Source organism: Seriola lalandi, unplaced genomic scaffold (assembly GCF_002814215.2).
Source record: "Seriola lalandi dorsalis isolate HSWRI2012SDOR001 ecotype SW California unplaced genomic scaffold, Sedor1 jcf7180002054585, whole genome shotgun sequence".
NCBI classification, from domain to species: domain Eukaryota; kingdom Metazoa; phylum Chordata; class Actinopteri; order Carangiformes; family Carangidae; genus Seriola; species Seriola lalandi.
Genome location: NW_019525138.1, coordinates 2,386,831 through 2,406,756, shown reverse-complemented (window position 1 = coordinate 2,406,756; position 19,926 = coordinate 2,386,831). Strand labels below are relative to the sequence as shown.

At 39.7% G+C, this 19,926-nt stretch overlaps 1 protein-coding gene across 1 annotated transcript in view; it reads left to right on the top strand.

The window, feature by feature from the left end:
* Positions 1–19,838, top strand: part of rab40b (RAB40B, member RAS oncogene family) — a 24,673-nt gene extending 4,835 nt beyond the window's left edge. The window contains exons 2-6 of the mRNA XM_023418956.2: positions 8,425–8,485; positions 11,944–12,004; positions 13,719–13,796; positions 13,881–14,103; positions 16,436–19,838. Coding sequence (XP_023274724.1) covers positions 8,425–8,485; positions 11,944–12,004; positions 13,719–13,796; positions 13,881–14,103; positions 16,436–16,731 — 719 coding nt within the window. The 3' untranslated portion in view covers positions 16,732–19,838. The remainder of the gene's footprint in view (positions 1–8,424; positions 8,486–11,943; positions 12,005–13,718; positions 13,797–13,880; positions 14,104–16,435) is intronic.
* Positions 19,839–19,926: the final 88 nt, after the last annotated feature.

Sequence of the window (19,926 nt, the reverse complement as noted above, 5' to 3'; positions counted from 1 at the left end):
GTGTGTGTGTGTGTGTGTGTGTAGAATGTGTATATGTGTGTGCGGTGTGGGACCTGTGTGTATTAATAAACGCTGGCTGGCAGCTGCTCATGACTCACACTCTGCAGGAGGTCGACAAACATGATGTAACTCACAGTTCAGCACCATGATGGAGGGGAGGGGGGTGGAGGGACGGTCTTTGGCGGCAGTGCACACTTGTTTACATAATTACATTTACAACCTGTTGTTTGAGACAGAACTGAAGATAAAATGATTTATGAAAACATTACATTCAGTCATTACATCATCATATATTTCTGAACACGGCTGCAGATGACAAACATTTTCATCATCAGTTCATCCACCAGTTAATTTCTCCATTAGAAGAAGAATTTAAACAAATATATCATATCATTTAAAAAATAGAAACACCTCCTCATGGTTGTCTGCCTCCTCCACTCAGACTAGTCTCAGGTTACATCCCTGTTCATCCAGTCATAGAAAATATGAAGCATTTGTGTGAAATCTTGTCATAATTGCTGTGAAGTCTTGAGTAATGACTAAAAAGTGTTTTCTGAGGTCACACTGACTTTGAGCTATGACCTTTGACCCTCAAAATCAAATCAGTTCATCCTTGAGAACGAATGAATGTTTTTGTCAAATTTGAAGAAATTCCATCAAGGCGTTACAGAGATATCGTGTCCATGAGAATGAGACAGACGGACAACCTGAAAACAATATAGCCGCCACTTTGACAGTCACCGGCGCAGAGGAATGAAAACAATACCTACAGTGTAAAGACGTGTTGTGGTTTTGTCCACTCTTGTTTTCATACACGAGATGTGGTTTTAAAATGAGGCTGATTTTTCTGCTCCTCAGGCTGAGAGTAGTTTGAGTAGTCTGAACCACAGAGACAAGAGAGTAAACACTGGTGAGTACAGATGATCAGAGACGGTCTGGATTTGTCGCTGTGTGGATCAGGGTTTTATTAGTATTAGTATTGATGCTGATGTGATGCCGCTCCCTGTCACTGCTGCTCTGATAAGACGAGTGGATCCTCACATGGAAATAAATCTCTCCCTGTGCAGCAGCTTTAATATTTCAGACGTTCATCTAACAGTGACGGCAGAGAAAGCCTCGCTGACATAACCAGCAGCAGCCTGTAGAGAGGAGGTCAAAGGTCAGGGATGACAGAGAAGAGGCCGTAGATGCAGAAACGCATCAGTCTGATCCCAGATGTAATGTTAAGGTATGCTGGGTTTTTATCAGAGCCTAATCACTGCTGGGTTTCTAAGACTGATAGAACTTTAACACTATTTACAGAGATTTTCCTTTTAAATCAGATCAGTTTATCAGCAGATATCTGTCTGTTAACCCATTTATACCGGGTGCTGCGTAGCGCCGCATTGAGTCTCCTGCCGGCTGCTGCGTAGCGCAGCATTGTTGATTCCTCGTCATTTTCATGACGCATGCAGCATATAAATATGTAAAATATGTATAAATATATCATGAAAATGACGAGGAATCAAACAGCCGGCAGGAGACTTCACATCCTCTTAGTTGATTGATTCTTAGAATCGGTACATACTTACGTTAAGTTAGCTTAGTGGCCTGTGAGCTAATATTGATTAGTCAGTAACTTAACTCCACCATTTTTACGTTAGCTTTCTGTCTTGTTAGCTGATGTTGAATAGTCAGTAGCTTAACCTTAACGAAGGCCTTATATGGCTTACCATGTTCTGGTCTTACTAGTAGAACATCCTAACAAAACCTGAGGTTTTAAGGTCCTTGGTTTGAACAGTTTTAACAGTTAGCTTTCATTACCGGCGCACAATGAATCTTGGGATAGGTTGGGCCATGAAGGATCCACCTGTTGGACCATTCGTTGCCCAAGAAATGGACGCATTTGAAGGAGCCTTTGAAATGTGAGTCGCAGCACTGTGACGCAATCGGTCTTCAAATGCAGCCTCCGAAGGATGTGGCCCCTGAATTGGGACAAAGCTTATATGTCAGGAGCCACTCGACATACTGTTAAGAAAAGCTCTGTGCTCTGGATTTTTATTTTGAACAGAACCTGGAAGCTCTGGTTGCACTTCAACTCTCTAAGCCAATAAATCTTGGTTGGTCGAGGAGAATATCACTCTTTATTGTGACATTAGATACTTGTTGGGTTTCCTTACGATGGAGGACAGTTTCCTCAAGCAGCCAGTGATAACTCGGTTTCCCCCCACACCAGGCCGTTTGGCTCAGCTGATGGAAAACCGGAGCATGGAGGCCTTGATGTCTGCTGTTTCTGGGTCATCTCCCTTAATAGGAGGTATGATGGAAGACAGAGACATAGCTGTGGTTCGCTGCCTCTCTGCCAAGGAGGTTTGCGGTGAAAATGAGGGGCGAGTGATGCCTTGGGTCTCAGCTCTCCAGCCAAGTCCAGATAAGAGCTGCTATTACAGGCTGCGGTGGGAGGGCGATGCCAAAACCAGACTGGGGGGAAACCTTGATTACAGCTCTGAGAAGACGCAAGCCAAGAAAAATGCACACAAACAGCCTCACAGTTTGTTTTATATATTTTATGGGCCGTTGATAATTACTCACAAATGAGACACATGAAGAAAAGCCAATTCTTGCTTGTTTACGATTTGTTTTTAACAGCCATGATCAGTTCTCTCATGACATCTTTTTGGGTGTTGTGTACTGAACCTCCAGCAAACAGCCGAAGCTTTGAAAATCCCAGAGAGTCAAGCCTCAGAAAGACTTGACAAGTGTGTATGTGTGTGATTTTGTGTGTGCGTGTTCGTGCTGAGAGCAGCTCGGTGGGGGGATAATGATGAAGAAAGTGGAGATGCTGTTGGTGTTGCCAAGAGAGGCTGACTCATTCCTCTGGATGTGTGATCCCACTCATACAGATGGGGTGACCTTGGCTAGCACATGAAAAATACAGAGATGTGATTTTTTTTTTTTTTTTAATTGATTTTTTTTTATATCAAACATGTCAGTTTAGTTGATTAGTTTTTTGGATGACACTGTGTCACCCAAACAGAAACTGTACAAGGACTGTACAAGGTTACATGTTTTCTGTGTATTTGTGAGGGGTGGGACTATTTGGATGAAATTCATAATTGTAATTTAAGTTTTAATTAAAAGTTAAAACTGCAAGCGTCTACACTAACGGACTGTCAGGCTAACAAGACACAAAGCTAATGTAACATTGGTGAGGCGTAGTTATTCAACATTTGCTAACAGGGCACAAAGCTACATTTTACTAGTAATGCCAGATATGTTATAAGGGCTATAAGGACTTTGATAAGGCTGAGCTACTGACTATTCAACATCAGGTAACAAGACAAAAATCTAACCTAAAAATGGTGGCGTTAAGTTACTGACTTATCAATATCAGCTGACAGGACACTAAGTACAAGCAGGGCTACGCTAGCAATTATTCATAATTGACTATCAGGATGTAAAGCTAAATTAGCATTAGAGACTAAGCCATCAAGTATTTAACATCAGGACACAAAGCTAACGTGAAATTAGTGAAGCTCAGATAATGATTATTTAGCATAAACAAAGGATATAAAGCTACGTATCATTAGAGGGACTTATTGACATCAGCAAACACAAAGCTAACGTAGCATTCATGACGCTAATTAACTCACTGTCCAATAGGTAACAGCAAAAGCTGACATAATAGGGCTATGCTACCCATTATTCAAGTATTTAAACATGTAATGAATAATTTATAACACATTGTAATGTAGTTATAAGCAAAATAACCTGTTAAAGTGTTTATTAATGTACAGTATTTGTTGTAACATATTCTATATTATTACAGATGTGCTTTACGATATTGTCATTATTATCATCATTACATGCAGCAGCCTCCACTTATGGTTGTCCACAGGAGCATTTAGAGTGGTAAGTACATTAAGACATAGGTGGGATTCCAGTCTGTAATAAACATTCATAATATGGTTATATACTGCTTAGAAATGCTAAACACAGGGACTTAAAGTGTTACCCTTTAGCAATTTACTGCTCACGATAGAGTAAACTGTTACACAGGGACAGAATTTTCAGACATCACGTTTTACTCAAGATTCATTGTGAGTCATTTTGAAGTCACCAAAAATAAAAACAAACAAGCAAATAACCCATTTAGTTTGCCGTCATCATGCACTGTGATTTCAGGACAGGGCTAACCTACTGACTCTCAGTTACCTCCCTTCGTCAGTTAGGGCCTCCAACATGTGACCTAATCCATCCTAACGATTGGGTTCAACATTTAGTATGAGTGGAAAAGAACGTTAAAGACGAGAGTCAAGTAAATGAAAACAGGACGCCAGTCGGAGAGAAATGAAGTGAGGAAAAGTCTCTGTATCCGTGGCAGATGGTTGAGAGGTGAAAGACGGACAGATGGAGGTGGACGAGGACAGAGTGACGGTGGTAAAACCCCTGGTGTTAGGATAATGAAAAAGAAATGAACTGGAGGTTATCTGAGGTAAAGCTGAAGGGCTGAATGTGATGTTAGACAGCTCAGGTTTTAGCCAGGCACTCTGTGGTCCAGTTACTTTTGGGTGGATAGTGAACATGGTGAATATTGTCTGCTAAACATTAGCTTGTTAGCTGGGGTTAGCATTTAGCTTCACTGATTCTCAGTACAGCTTTGTGATGTTGCTAGCATGGCTCTGGATTCTTAGTTTGGTTTTTATTTGAGCTCAAATGAATGTTGATTCTCTTTCAGATAACTCAGATAACTTTATCTTCCATACATCATATGTACAACTCCAGCTCTTAGGTTCTCATATTTGAATATTTCCATTTTATGAAACTTTTTGTTGACTATATTTCAGGGGACATTTTGCACTTTTTACGATGATGATGGTTCAGTGTGATGGACTGAAACAAGTGTCAAATGTCCATCAGTTCATTTTAGGACTGTGTGGAAATGAATTGCAACATGACTGCCTGGTAAAAAGCAGCAACCCCCACTATCACACTCACTGTGACACACACACACACTGTAACACACAGCCCAGCAGGCAGCTACAATCTGTACGGTTTTTACTGTTTTGATGTCTGTCAGCAAACCTCACTGTTCCAGCCCCTTATGTAACACCACTTCATGTATGGAGTGCTTCGTGTATCATGCATGCTGCCAGAGTGTGTGTGTGTGTAATAACTTGAACATATGTGTGTAGGCTGTGTTGCAGTTCTCCCAGAATAACTCCCACATTATATCACATCTTGTTCTCGCAAATCTTCTTCCTCTTTGCTGTAATACGCTTCAAGTCTCAAGTCTCCTCCTCTCAGCTTATTTCTACATTTCTGAGATGTGATGTTTGTATCTGAGTGTCAGACCTGACTCAACTGAGTCTGTAGCTCAGTTTAATACAGACTGGACAGAGTCCTTTGTCTTGCTTTCCTGTTCTCTGACCTGATATAAATCAACATTTTGATCATTTCATGCTAATTGTATATTCATGCTAAACGCTTGTGTTTATAATCAGACAGCTGTTTTTAACAATTTGTATATTAAATTTGACAAAATACAGAGCGATCTACAAGGGAAAACACAGGGGTAAAACATCAAAGATAATGAAAATAAAATAGATAGACATTAATATCATTCATTCATTCATTCAACTTTTTTTTTTTTTTTTTTTTTACATAGGATGGTCCAATGAGAGTGTTAGAGGGTGCGATGTGAACACATGACTCTTAAATAAAATTTAAAAATTCAAATGTCACCAACAATAACAAACATTAAGACAACTGGATTTTCTTTCTTCAAAGTATATTTATTGAGTTTTGTTCTTCAACAGCAAAGCAATAAAATATTAAAAATAAATAAATAAATAAAATCAGGTGACAAAGAGACATTACAATTCAGTATTAAAGACATGGTACAACAAGTGTGGTTCATTAGTCAAGAATGATACTTGAAAGTGTCAAGGCCACTATAATGTTTGAAAAGTTGAGATATTGACTCAATATCTTCATAAACTGTTTCTTTGAAGAGTGAAGCGGAGAAAGAGGGTTCAGATTTAAAACCACTCCAAATATCAATCTCATATCTTGCAGAATATCTATCCAAAATATTTGTATTTTAGGACAGAAACACACAGTGAGTATAGATCCCTGCTGAGATCTGGCATGAAGGTGAAAGCTGAAACAGATCTGATCACAGCAGGTACAGGTGGATTCATTTTCAAAACTTTAAAAACTAAGAAATCAGTTCCATCTGAGTGAAGCAAAACAGTTTATGGCCTTTTTATATTTTACCATACTCTGGTTCGAATTTCATAAAAAAATTTTAAAAAATTAAAAAAAACAAGACTAGATCTACACCTAGTCTATGTCTGGACCACCTCTGGTCAAATCTTGATTTTATAACTGTGACGTCATCTGACAAAATCACCAAATACATAAATGAAAGACAAAGACTGAACTGTGGTTTCAGCTAGATTTACTGTAACATGATCCCTCACAGAGAAATTACAAGAAACAGACTATCTTTGTTTTTTAAAGGGCCACAGACTGGACTCGGGAATGAAAGACAAAGACTGAACTGTGGTTTCAGCTAGATTTACTGTAACATGATCCCTCACAGAGAAATTACAAGAAACAGACTATCTTTGTTTTTTAAAGGGCCACAGACTGGACTCGGGTCGCCGGGGCAAAGACTTAACCCAAACGACAAGTGTTCCACCAGGTGAACCACTGTGGCCTGAGACAGACCCTCTTTCTTATTGAGTCTCTGACACAGAGCACAGCCTCCGTCTGGATCTACAATAGTTTAGTCTTTATTAACTTCAACTCCAGAACGTAAAAGACTTTTATTAGAGGCAGGTCTTCATGCTTAACTCCCTCTGTTTGATATGTAGCATTGGTCATAGTCGTTAGTACCAAGCCTCATTACCAATGACTTCTCTCTCTCCCTCCCTCTCTCTTGCTCTCTCTGCTCAGTGTGTCTTATGTTTAGTTATTCCTCTGCCTCCTTGAGTAATAATGATCCATGTAATGAAAGTAGTTCATTTGCTGTAATGGAGGTGAGGCTCAGTGTATTGGAAGTGCTCTTCCTCTTCCCTGCAGTTTCTGAGCAGCCGGGAAACCAGAGCAGCTCAGTAGACTGTGGCTCGGCACTCAGCTGACCAGTGGTGGAAATATCATCAGTCAGTCAGTCAATCAGTCAGTCAGCCAGCAACATTCCAGATTATAGGGCTGGGCCTGCTGTTACAGTCAGGCCAAAAAACTGCAGAAGAGTTGAGGCAGGTAAACAGAGAGGTCACTGCTCTTCTTGTCAGTTGTCTCAGCTGTGAGTTACCTGGGTGTGTGTAGTTCACTGCATCACACAGTCAATTAAAGAATTGTTGTACTGTACAACACATGTTTAGTGTTGTGGAGGTGAAATTTAATGGGTGACATCTGACACTCTACTATAAATCATATGAATAAAACCTAGGCAGAGAGACTCCTGATAAACTCTCAGTTGCCATGGTAACTAAAGGTAAACAAGGGTGGGTGTGGTGGTTTGTTCCTGGGCCTTTAGCAGCATCTCTCCCTGTGTTACTCGTGTTAATGGGCTCTGAGCTCCTCTGCAGAGTGCATTTACATAACATATGTATCTGTATCTGTATGTGTGTGTGTGTGTGTGTGTGGGGTTGGCAGCCATTGTTGAAGCATCACAGCAGAGTGTCGTTACTTGCAGACAGCTCCTGATAATTACTGTTATAAAAGAGACGAGCTGCTCGCTGCTTTTGTTCCCGCCGGAGACCCGTGTGACAGCAGCCTGATATTAACAGCTACTCGTGTGTGTGTGTGTGTGTGTGTGTGTGTGTGTGTGTGTGTGTGTGTGTGAGAGTGAGTGACACAGAGGTTGTTTTGCTGTGAATCAAAGTTGTTGCCCACAGAAACAGAATGGACACAAAGAGGATGTTTTGAATAACTGGGCATCAGTGATTAACTGTGTGCGTGTATGTGCATGTCTATGTGTATGTCTTTCTATAGTTGTTTGGAAAAATCTTTGTTCTAAACCATAGTTGTGAGGAAATTTGGTCATTGTGTGACCGGTCCTCACACCCTCAGGTTAGAATCCGGATCAGGATCAGGATCAGGATCAGGGTTCGGCTTATAGCTCTGATGGTTAAGGTTAGGGACAGGGTGAGGGGCTAGGGAAAGCTTTAAGTTCTCACAACTACAGACGAAGGTCAAAGGTCAAGGTCAGTGTGACCTAAGAAAACAATCATTACTCAAGACTTCACACAGCAATTATGACAAAATGTCACACAAATGGTTGATATTTTCTATGACTGGATAAACAGGGATGCAACCTGAGAGTAGTCTGAGTGGAGGAGGCAGACAACCACGAGGAGGCGATTCTAGTTTTGTTCCTTTGCAGCATTTCTTGTCTCGTAAGTTTCAAATTTGTCCTGTTGTGTGTTGTTTCAGGAATTGATTACAAGACGACCACCATCCTGCTGGATGGGAGGAGAGTCAAGCTGCAGCTGTGGTGAGTGGTTTGAACACCACACACACACACACTCACACACACACACATACACACGCACACACACAAACATGCTCTCTGGATAAAACTCCTGTTGTTCAGCTCCTGAGTGGATCCTAGCGGTCGCCCATTTCCCTCCTTCTGTTTTTCTCAGGTCATGTGATCGGCAGCAGAGAATTTGGACCAAAAATAAACAGGAAGCATGTGAAGCTGCTTTGACTTCATAAAGAGCTTTTTCAGGTGGAAGACAAGCTGCAGCAGCCACTTCTTCTTCTCCTGAAATAACCAGGGTTAGTTTTCTTTAAAGGGTCAGTTCACTCCAATCATGAAAAACAAAAGCCAGATAATTTTAGTTTTATATGTCATGTGTGTTTCTGAGATTTGTGCCTTCAGCTCAGCACAGAGGCTGTGACGGGAATTTAGTTTGTGATTAAAAATGGTCGACAACCAGAGGAGACGAGCCCTCAGCAGCGTCTGCAGGTCCATTGTCCCACCTTTACCTGAGGCTACATCACCCCTACTACATTTTCATTTCAAAATGGTGTTTTCAAATGAAAACGATCTCCATCCAGACTAACACGACTGAAACCGCACACATACAGAACCATTCACGTACACTGGGCATGCACGAGCCGGTGTGAACAGGAAGTAGATTGTCTACTCTGCAGGTGGTTAGTTACAGAACAAGGAACAGCAAAGACAGTTGTAGCATTAATATAGAGAATGTAAGTGAACAACAGCTGCTAGCAAAGACAACAAGGTCAGTAACACTTCAGGATAAGTCAGGAGAGACTGTGGGTGTCTACGTCATCGTTTCCAAAGGTCCGTCCAGACTACAAAAGGCAAAAAAATGTTTTGTGAGGTAACACGGACTTATATTTTTGACCTTTGACCACCAAAATCTAATCAGGTCGTCCTTCAGTCCTTGTTAATATTTGCACCAAATTTGAAGAAGTTGCCTTCAAGGTGTTGCTTTTATTGTGAAGCAGTAACAGGAAATGCTATGATATTTGTTTGAGCACAACATCTGGACACATTTCTGTGATTTTTTTTTTTCATGTCTCAGTGGCAGGAGGAATATTAGAAGTAGGAATATGGTTGAAATCAATATCACAATATTACTGGTTTTTAAATTGTTAGTTTGTGTGGATTACTTCATTTGATGATAGAATTTAATCATGAAACGATTCCACTGAATGTCGTTAAATGATATTGTTGTATGACCCAACATATAAGCTCATATTTGGACGTGAGAAGTGATGTGTGTTTAGAAAAGGTTGGAGAACACTGGGCTGAATGAAGACACGACTTACATCATGTGTACATGTTTTTAAACCTCCACACTCTGAAAGAAAGCTGTGGGGGGGGTTATAATGCACTTAAAGCACTGCTCACACACACACACACACACACACACACGCACACACACGCACACACACACACACATACACGGTGGCTCTAAACTCCTGGGCCTCTCAGAGGTATTTTTAGAGCGGTTTTGCTTTTAGCCGAGTCAATATTAAATTATTAATCTGAAACTTTGTTTGATGTTTAAGCGGATGAGATGCTTTAGCTCTGTGTGTGTGTGTGTGTGTGTGTGTGTGTGTGTGTGTTAATAACACCCTTTGCCTCTCCTCTGGCTACACACACAGTAAATCCCCATCAGAGCCGATGTGACGCTGCAGCTTCATGAAACATACGGCTCATGTTTGTTTGATGATTTCTCTCTTCTTGTAAATTAAACTCATATTGCGTATCAGTTTTTTAATAACAAATTATATTTACTCCTTTATATATGACGTAACTGTAACTGTTACATTTGGAAACATTATTATTTCCCTGTGTTGACGAGACCCGCGTCCAGAGGCTTTGTGTTTGCAGGTTGTTCATCGTGAACATGAAACCTCAGGAACACCTGGAGAGAATTTCTTCAAACGTTCCCTTGGACTCAAAGATTAACTGATTAGATTTTGGTTATCCAAGGTCAAAGGTCAAGGTCGGTGACCTCACAAAACACTTTTTAAGCCATAACTCAAGAATTAATTAGCTAATTATGATAAAATACACATTTAGCTTTTATTAAATCCCTTCATTACATTTATTAATGTACAGACATGTGTTGACAAGTGTGTCTCTTATGTTAATGCTAATAAGTTTAATTCAGTGTATTTATGTTTTAAATTTAAAAAAATAAATAAATAGAGGATCCACTGTAAATATTTTTTTTTAAATCATGCAAAAGAATGTATTGTCTTTTCATTCTCAGTCAGATTTGGTTGAGAACAAGTGTGCACTTACAAGTTTGAATGTTTCAGACACTAAAAACAAAAGATTTTACACAAAAAGGATAATTCTATATCTTCCTGTAGCGGCACTGAGCACTTTAAGAGAATTTACAATATGGCAGCTGTAGGGTCGATATCTGATTATTATGTCCTGATATAAATAATATCTGAGGTAATAGTGTGCGTCTTTAAGACTATATTAACCATTTTGATAGTCGTGGTGATTCATGTAGCCTGATTAGAGTAAAGTAAATTATGCACATGAGAAAAGTTCAAACAAAGACATGTCTCAAGGTTTTGTTTTTTAAAGTTAAAACTACTTTTTCAGTTTTTTAGGTCAGTTTTTTGAATCCACCCACCACTGTTCAGAGTCCAGTCCTGTGGATAACAACAGATGGAGTCTCTCAATATCAGTTCCTGATGAATCTATTTTGTTTTGTCGGACCACCTGACTTGTAATTCGGCAGCTGCCTTCTATCTGGCCGGTCAGGACCAGCAGGCCGACAGCCAGCCAGCGTCCTCACGAGCCAACCAAAACACTGCTCTGGTATTCAGCTCTGGAGAAACATACTCTTGTTTTTCACTCTGGATGAAACCACAGAACAGGCCCATGTTTTCTGAAAGGGTTGGAAAGTATCAAGGTATAGAGGAGTTTTTGTCCTAAATCAAGTCCAAGTCTAGCCCATCAAGTCCAGAGTCAAGTCCCATGTCAAGACCAACTAGTCTTAAGTCAAGACCAACAAGTCTCAAGTCAAGTCCAAGTCCAGAACAACAAGTCTCAAGTTTAACTCAAGACCAACAAGTCTCAAGTCCAAATCAAGACCAGCAAGTCCCAAATCAAGACCAACAAGTCTCAAGTCCAAATCAAGACCAGCAAGTCCCAAATCAAGACCAACAAGTCTCAAGTCAAGTCCAAATCAAGACCAACAAGTCTCAAGTCAAGTCAAGACCAAGTCCTAAACTTTATGTCTGATTGGCTGATCGACACAAAACTGCATTACAAAAGAATAAAGATCTCTAGATTGATATCCTCAGCCTAATGTCGACCCATGTTGTTTCTGTTTGACAAAAGCATGATGTGCAAATTCAGAACAGAAGTACAAATAAATTAGTGAAGTAGCTTGAGGTTCGACTTTTATATAACAGTTTCTGGCCCCTTTCTTTTCTCTTTTTCAGGGACACGTCTGGTCAGGGACGATTCTGCACCATATTCAGATCCTATTCCAGAGGAGCACAGGTAATCATCACTGGTACACCTGTCAGATCTAATGTTTAACCATCACATTTACATCTATAACAAGCAAAACACATGCTAATAAATCTCCTAAATGTGACAGTCAAGAAAGTCAAGTGTGAGTGGACTGCTGCAAATTAAAGATGTACCACTTTCTTATTATGAAAATCAATCATTGTTAAATATTAATTCAGAGAAACTGCTTGAAAATTTTTGTTTGTTTGTTTTGTAAACATTTCTGCTTCGTTTTGCTTTGTTAAGTATTCAGTTACTGTAGCCATCATTGGACTGCTGCAGCCCTTCTGGTGGTGAATTGGATTCATTATCTGTAGCTAATGTTGCATTGCTAGTAGCTTAACGCAGCTAATTATGTTAGCTGTGTGTTTTGTTAGCTGATATTGCATTTCCAGTAGCTTATCCCAGCTAACAGTTAGCTTTGTGCCCTGTGAATGAAGTATAGCTCTGTTGATATTGAGTTAGCTTTTTGCTCTGCATCTTAAGCTTAACCCAGCTAACGTTGAGTTAGCTTAATGCCCTGTGGCTACAGGTTAGCCCAGCTGATGTTGGGTTATCTTTGTACCCTGTAGCTGACATGACTGTAGATAAGCCCCGCTATGGTATATTAGCGAAATGGTCTCTTTTAGCTGGTGCAAGATTGGCAGTAGCTTAGCTTAGGTGTTATGCCAGTTTTATTCCCTTTCACCAATATGTCCATTTAGCTGACCTGTGGATAACCGGTAGCTTTAATCCCATTAATGTTATGTGACCTTTATTTTCTGCTACTGAATGTTGGGTAGTCCATAGCTGATGCTAATGCACCGTTTGTTCTGTGTCCTGCTGGCTGGTGTTGAATAGTCAGCTGTTTAGGCACACTAATGCTAAGCTGTAGATTTGGCTGAATTTTCGCAGGTAGTTTGTTCCTCACAGACTTTAATGAAGCATTTTAGCCCAGTTATTTTAAACATGTCGGGGCTTCTCTGTGATCTCAGAGCTGACTGGAAAATAAGCTGTGATGCTTTTAACTGACACTCGCTCTGTGTATTGTTGTGACCTCAGACAGACAATGAGGAAACTCATCCCACACATCAAACAGCCACACACTGCTTTGTGATGTTCCCGCAGGAGAAAAAAAGACACTTTTCATTGAATGAAGTTGTGTTGCTGTCATCACTCATCAGGCTATTAGTGGGCACAGAGGAAGTATCACCATGGCAACAGTGACACCATCACCACAGCGAGGCTAAAACCTGATCACGAATCTTTATTGTGTCAGGATACCTGCGGGTGTTAAAAAGCACTGGATTTAGTTCCCTCATAAAAATGGTCTTCAATTTCATTTACAAAGGTCTTTGTCATTCTGTGTCTCTTTGTTGTAATTTTTCCTCTTTTTTTAGGTTATTTTGAGTCGCATTGTAGTTGTTTTGCATCTTTTTGTAACTTGTGTCCATTTGTGGAGGTTTTAGTCTCCTTGTGGTGGTAATGTGTCTCCTTGTGGTGGTAATGTGTCTCCTTGTGGTGGTAATATGTCTCTTTGTGGTGATTTTGTGTCTCTTTGTGGTGATTTTGTCTCTTTATATACTATATATTTGGATGGAAACTTGACTGATGACATTGTTTTGTTTCAAAGTGACTTCATTGTTCAAAAATTATAGTAAACTGTAATTTCTTCTCCTTTTTTGTCTGCTCTCCCTCCTCCTCCTCCTCCTCTGCTCCTCAGGGAGTTATTCTGGTGTACGACATCGCCAACCGCTGGTCCTTTGATGGAATTGACAGGTGGATCAAAGAGATAGATGAGGTCAGTGAGGTCAGAGGTCACCTTTCTGAATCAGTCAGGAGAAAAACACACATTAGTGACTTTTCCTGTTTCCTGTTTACCCAGCATGCCCCGGGGGTGCCCAAGATCCTGGTGGGGAACCGTCTCCACCTGGCCTACAAGCGTCAGGTGACCACGGAGCAGGCGCAGGTGTACGCGGAGAAGCTGGGCGTCACCTTCTTCGAGGTCAGTCCGCTGTGTAACTTCAACATCACAGAGTCGTTCACCGAGCTCGCCCGAATCGTCCTGATGAGACACGGCATGGAGCGACTGTGGAGGCCCAACAAAGGTCAGCTGCTGTCTCTGCATACGTGTTACTGTGTGTACATACGTGTTACTGTGTGTACATACGTGTTACGGTGTGTGGGTTATAGTGGGAGGTTTGTTGTTACTTAAGGACCAACTTAACACACTGTTTGAACTTGAAAACACACCCACGACCATGGACACTTCTCTCAGCTATGTCACCACTACTGAACTGCTGTTACTTTAGTAGTGATAATACTAAAAATAATAATAATAATAATAATAATGATTAACTTTATTTGTAGTTTTTATTTGTATAGTACCTTTCATACAAGAAAAGTGCTTTACAACAAAGAAAATACATGCATCTAAGACATAAAATTAACATAAAACATTGAAAACATTGATGTAAAATGAGATGGAATAATAATAAAATAATAAATAAATACAATAATTAGCATACATACATAGAAATACACAGAAAGCATAAAATCAGTAAGACATCAATACTTACTAATACTTTAAAACTCTTAGTGCCCGATCGCTTCAATTGGTGTCAACAATCAAAGTCATTACTGAGTAAAATCTGAACACACAGATATTAGATATATACTTTTTAAATATACTTTAGATTCAGTGTGACTTTTATATTGTATATATATTATTGTATATATTTCATTATATATTATAGTCCATCCAGAATAAACCTCCATAAACTGCTTAGAAATCACAGAAAAAAAGAAGATCCCTGTAACTTAATAACTTGCCTGAGAATCCTCCTGTTTTTAATTTTCTTCAGTATCACAGTGATCCAGTGATAGTTGTCTGAGCATCCATCTACTGACGATGTTGTATGCAAAGACACAGTGTGATATCTGGTCTTGGTTTTAATATTCTCTGATGCGTCGTCCTGACATTTTCACTTTGCAGCACTAGAAGTTTCCATTTGCATCTTATCTCTGATCAACAAAGTAACTATAATTAGAAAACAAGCGCTGTTATCACAAGATAACGGTATGATATTTTGTTATCTTTGGATTACGAGCTTTGTTATCTTTAGATAACGGGACAATGTGTTGTTATTTTGGGATTACGAGCTTTGCTATCGAGATAAGAGAATTAAAAAATGATTTGCGAATATGGTCTTTCTCTGCTTCTGCACTACATTTTGTCCATCAAATCTGGCAACACTGCTGTCCGGACCACGGCTTTAACAGCAGACGAGCACAACACTGAACTGAGATTCAGCAGGTGACACGGACACAAAAACACATGAATCATCATGTTGATCTGTGATGATGGAGGTGGAGATAAACAAAGGTTTGATAACAGGTTCAACTTATGTGTCAGTGTTGTGTTCATTATTTGTTTCTGCTGAAAAAAAGTGAAAAAAAAAAAAAAGCAGTTATTGCAAGTGGATACAAGTTTTACATGAGGCCAGAAAAGAGCTGCCAATACTTCAGTTGTAATGAGGAGGTGACAGGATGTGTGACAGGAGGTGGCAGGTGCTCTCTGCTGGACAACACTGAAAATACACCTCTTCACTTTGTTTTTTCTGTGATTAGATTTTAGTGTGGCATCGAAACAATGAAGAACTATTCATCCAGTATCTAAAGACAAATAAATAAATAATTAAATAATTGTCCTTTTACATATAACAATATGTATTTAACTTTCTTTGTTTTATTGTTTTCATTGAGGTGTTTTAAACCCTCCATACCTTTAGCCTCAAGATGTTTAACTCTGTTTTAACAAAGTCTGAGAGGTCTGGACTCTGGAGACAGTAAGCAGACCTGGTCCAGACCCTCTGAGGACTCTGAGGACAGTGAGCAGACCTGGTCCAGACCCTCTGAGGACTCTGAGGACAGTGAGCAGACCTGGCCCAGACCCTCTGAGGACTCTGGACTCTGAGGACAGTGTGCAGACCTGGTCCAGACCCTCTGAGGACTCTGGACTCTGAGGACAGTGAGCAGACCTGGTCCAGACCCTCCGAGGACTCTGGACTCTGAGGACAGGGAGCAGACCTGGCCCAGACCCTCTGAGGACTCTGAGGACAGTGAGCAGACCTGGTCCAGACCCTCTGAGGACTCTAGACTCTGAGGACAGTGAGCAGACCTGGCCCAGACCCTCTGAGGACTCTGGACTCTGAGGACAGTGAGCAGACCTGGCCCAGACCCTCTGAGAGGGCTGGATAGTTCAGACCACAGCAGCAAATCTGAGATAAACCAGTTCAGTTCTTCACAAAAAAGAAACCAGTGTAAAGATCTGAGAACTGAACTGATGTGGTCTGTGCTGTCCTTAGAGGAGTCTGAATTATAACTGAGATAACTATCTCTCTCTCTCTCTCTCTCTCTCTCTCTCTCTCTCTCTCTCAGTCTTGAGTCTTCAGGACCTCTGCTGTCGCTCCATCGTCTCCTGCACCCCGGTCCACCTGGTCGATAAACTCCCCCTCCCACTGGCTCTCAAGTCCCACCTCAAGTCCTTCTCCATGGCCAACGGACTCAACGCCCGTATGATGCACGGACGCTCCTACTCCGTCACCGCCAACGCCGCCCACCACGGCGCCACCAAGAGGACCGGAGGGACGCTGCTGAAAAAAACCAAACTGATCCGACCACCGCCGCTCAGCCCGTCTGCACAAAGCTGCAGAAACAGCTGCAAAATATCCTAACAGCTAGACACGCCGACCGGAGATTGTGTCAGTGAACGCACCGTGTGTGACCCATTTTAGAGAGATGGTGACCAGGTTTGACCTCCCTGCTGCTCCCAGATACTTGTTCCTGCAGAAAAGGAAGAAGTGAAAATCAAAATAAAAGCCGTCAGCAGTTTGACTTCACTTACAGGAACACAGAGCTGAAGTCCTGCCACTGTTCATTAGGGAAGTGCGTTTTCTCACAGAGAGAAGCTCAAACATGGTACTTGAGTTTCGGGGTCTTCACTGGTCCTAAAACCTGAACCTGATCTGAAATGGACCTGTAGAAAACCGAGCTGAGGATGGTTGCAACAGTTTTTGCATTTCTCTCAGTAACTCAGACCAACCAAACTTTTATACATTAAACTATTATGAAGCATCTGTCTGATAATCACCCATACCATTAAAAGATGATTACATATGACTATCATTCACAATATTTGAATGGAAGAATTCGGATGTTGTAATTGACCCCAACCCTAAGGACAGCTGCAACATATCAAAAATACATTAAATTATAAATTAAATTATTAACCGTTTGCTTTTTCACTCAATGAGCATAGCATAGTATTCTGAAAATATGCCTTGTTTGACAATGCTATTATACTATTATTTATTTATTTAATCATTTTCATCAAAGAACAGTTATTGAGTTTTGTTTTGCGCAGAATATTGAACAGAACATGATGAACAGAACAGGCAAATATATTATAAGGTCATGAGAGGCTACAAAATAATTCCCAAAATAAATTATTTGTATTTTCTCGAGCAATCATTGTTGCATGGGACAAAGTTAGCTGCATATTTTGACTGTTTTGAACAAAAACTGTTGTGTGGTGTGTCTTGATTCGGCTGCTTAGCCTGGGGACAGTTGCAACAACTTGTTGCAACGGTCTCCTCCCTGTCAGCCATGACAGACATGCTAACACTGTTATTTAGAAGTCAACAAAATAAAATACTCATTCAAAAGCTCGGGACAGTTTGACAAAAATACACCTCATTAAAAAAAATTACCTTCAGTGGGAGAAGGGTCTAAGTGAGCATGTGCAGTATGAGTGTCATCACTCTAGCATGTTTCTGATTGGAGGAATTGTTGCAACCGTCCCCAGTCTCCACTAAAAGCCGTTATTCTAATGATAGCTAAATGCAGAAGCGAATTTATTATTTTCCGGGCTGTATAGCAGCAGTAATCACATCTTGGCACAAGATCTTCACTGTCAGATGAGCGGGAAGTCGAATGAAGATTGTGCGTGAAGAAACTGTGGAAAACGAAAACTGTTGATGAACTTTCATACGGACCAAGAAATCCACCTGAAAGCTGTTTCAAAGAACAGCTGTTTGCTGGTGTATGTTGCATTTCTGGGTCTGTTTTGTTGTTCGATGTGTTTTATTTCCTCACGTGGATTCATAGAAGACGTGACATTATACCCACATCAACAGTAAATGTGTGTTGGTGTCAAAATTACAGAACGAAAGCTCTGTCTTTCTGCAGCCACCATTTTTAATCTAACATATTAAAACCACTGTTGGAAAAGAAATTGGAGATTCTGAGAAAAATGCAAAATGTTGAGACAAAAAAAAGGCAGAATTTCAAAAAATAAATTATATCAAAAAAATTGTCTAGAAAAAAGTTGCAATCCCAATTCAATCATAACGATATTCTATTATCACAAATTAAGATAATTACATTATGAGATTGTAAGTCAAATCTGTAAATCATAAACTTAATTTGTATTTCTCTCATATTCAAAATATTTTTAAAAATTCCTAAAATTACTTTATTAATAATAGTTGCAGTTTTTAGTAAACCTATAACTTTTCTAAGTAACATTTTCTCTTAAAATTACAACTTTTTCTTGAAATCTTGCAACTTTTTCTTGGAATTTTACAACTTTTTCTTCTAATTTTAAAACTTAATTCTTCAGACATTACAGCATTTTTTTTCCTGAAATCATTAACCATTGTCTCATAGAATTGCGACTTTATTCTTGAAATTTTACAATGGTATTCTAAAAAAGTTATTACTTTATTCTTAAAATATTACAACTTTTTGTAACCAATTTTATTCAAAAGTGGACAATTCTCCTGCAGAATTACAACTTACCCTCAAAATATTAGACTTTTCTCATAAATACATATTTTATTTCATGAAATAATTGAGCTTTTTTTTGCCTAATTCTCAAAACCAAATTACTTTTTCTCAGTGTTGCAACATTACTTATAAAACATTGTGACTTTTTCAACAAAATATTACAGTAATTCTCTGAAAAAGTCAACATTTTGCTCACAAAATCAATTGGTTAATTTGGGGGGGGTTTTTTCCCTATCATTTTGACTTTTTTTCACATTACATTTTGACTTTTTTAACTATTTCAACTTTATCTCAATTTTTGTTCCTAACAGTGACCTTAATACTCTATCGTACTTAGGAGACAGAGAAACACGTAGGAGTTGCAGTTGGACTTTTGAAACTACATGTCTTGATGTTTTTGAAGGTATTTCGGGGGGATATAGCTAATCATGAAATTCAAATTACAGCACTGGATCACTAAATACCTGCAGGACGTCACTGATCCTCACAGATTGATCTTATTATACATGTATAACAGTTGTGCAGCTTCTTCCTCAGGATTTTTCTATAAAACAGACACATGGACAATAATAATAATAACACACACACACACACACACACACACACACAAACACACAAACATAATACAAGCACTATGTATTTTTGCACAATGAAATCGATGAACACACTTTAATCTTTGTGTCTGAGATCGAACTTTACTCCGTACTCTTCTTTATGGCCTGTTTTAACCAAACTATCAGATGAACCTCGGCTTTTCAGACACACCAACAGCTGCGATATGTGTACAATATTTGTACGTATTGTAAATATGACTGCTTGATAAGACGATGATGTAGAACCTGTAGGGTTTTTATCTGTTGTTTTTACCTGAGTGACACCTGTACCAAAGACTCTGTGTCACTGACAGAGGAGGTCACTGAACAGAAAGCTCTGTTTTGCACTGTTGATCAATGTTTAATAAGATGCACCTTTACAATAAACTTACCCACCGTGACTGTCTGTGGTTTATGCTTACAGTGGTGGTCTGATAGATGTCAAATTTTTACACCAGCTATAGACACTATGAAACGAATTTATTTCAA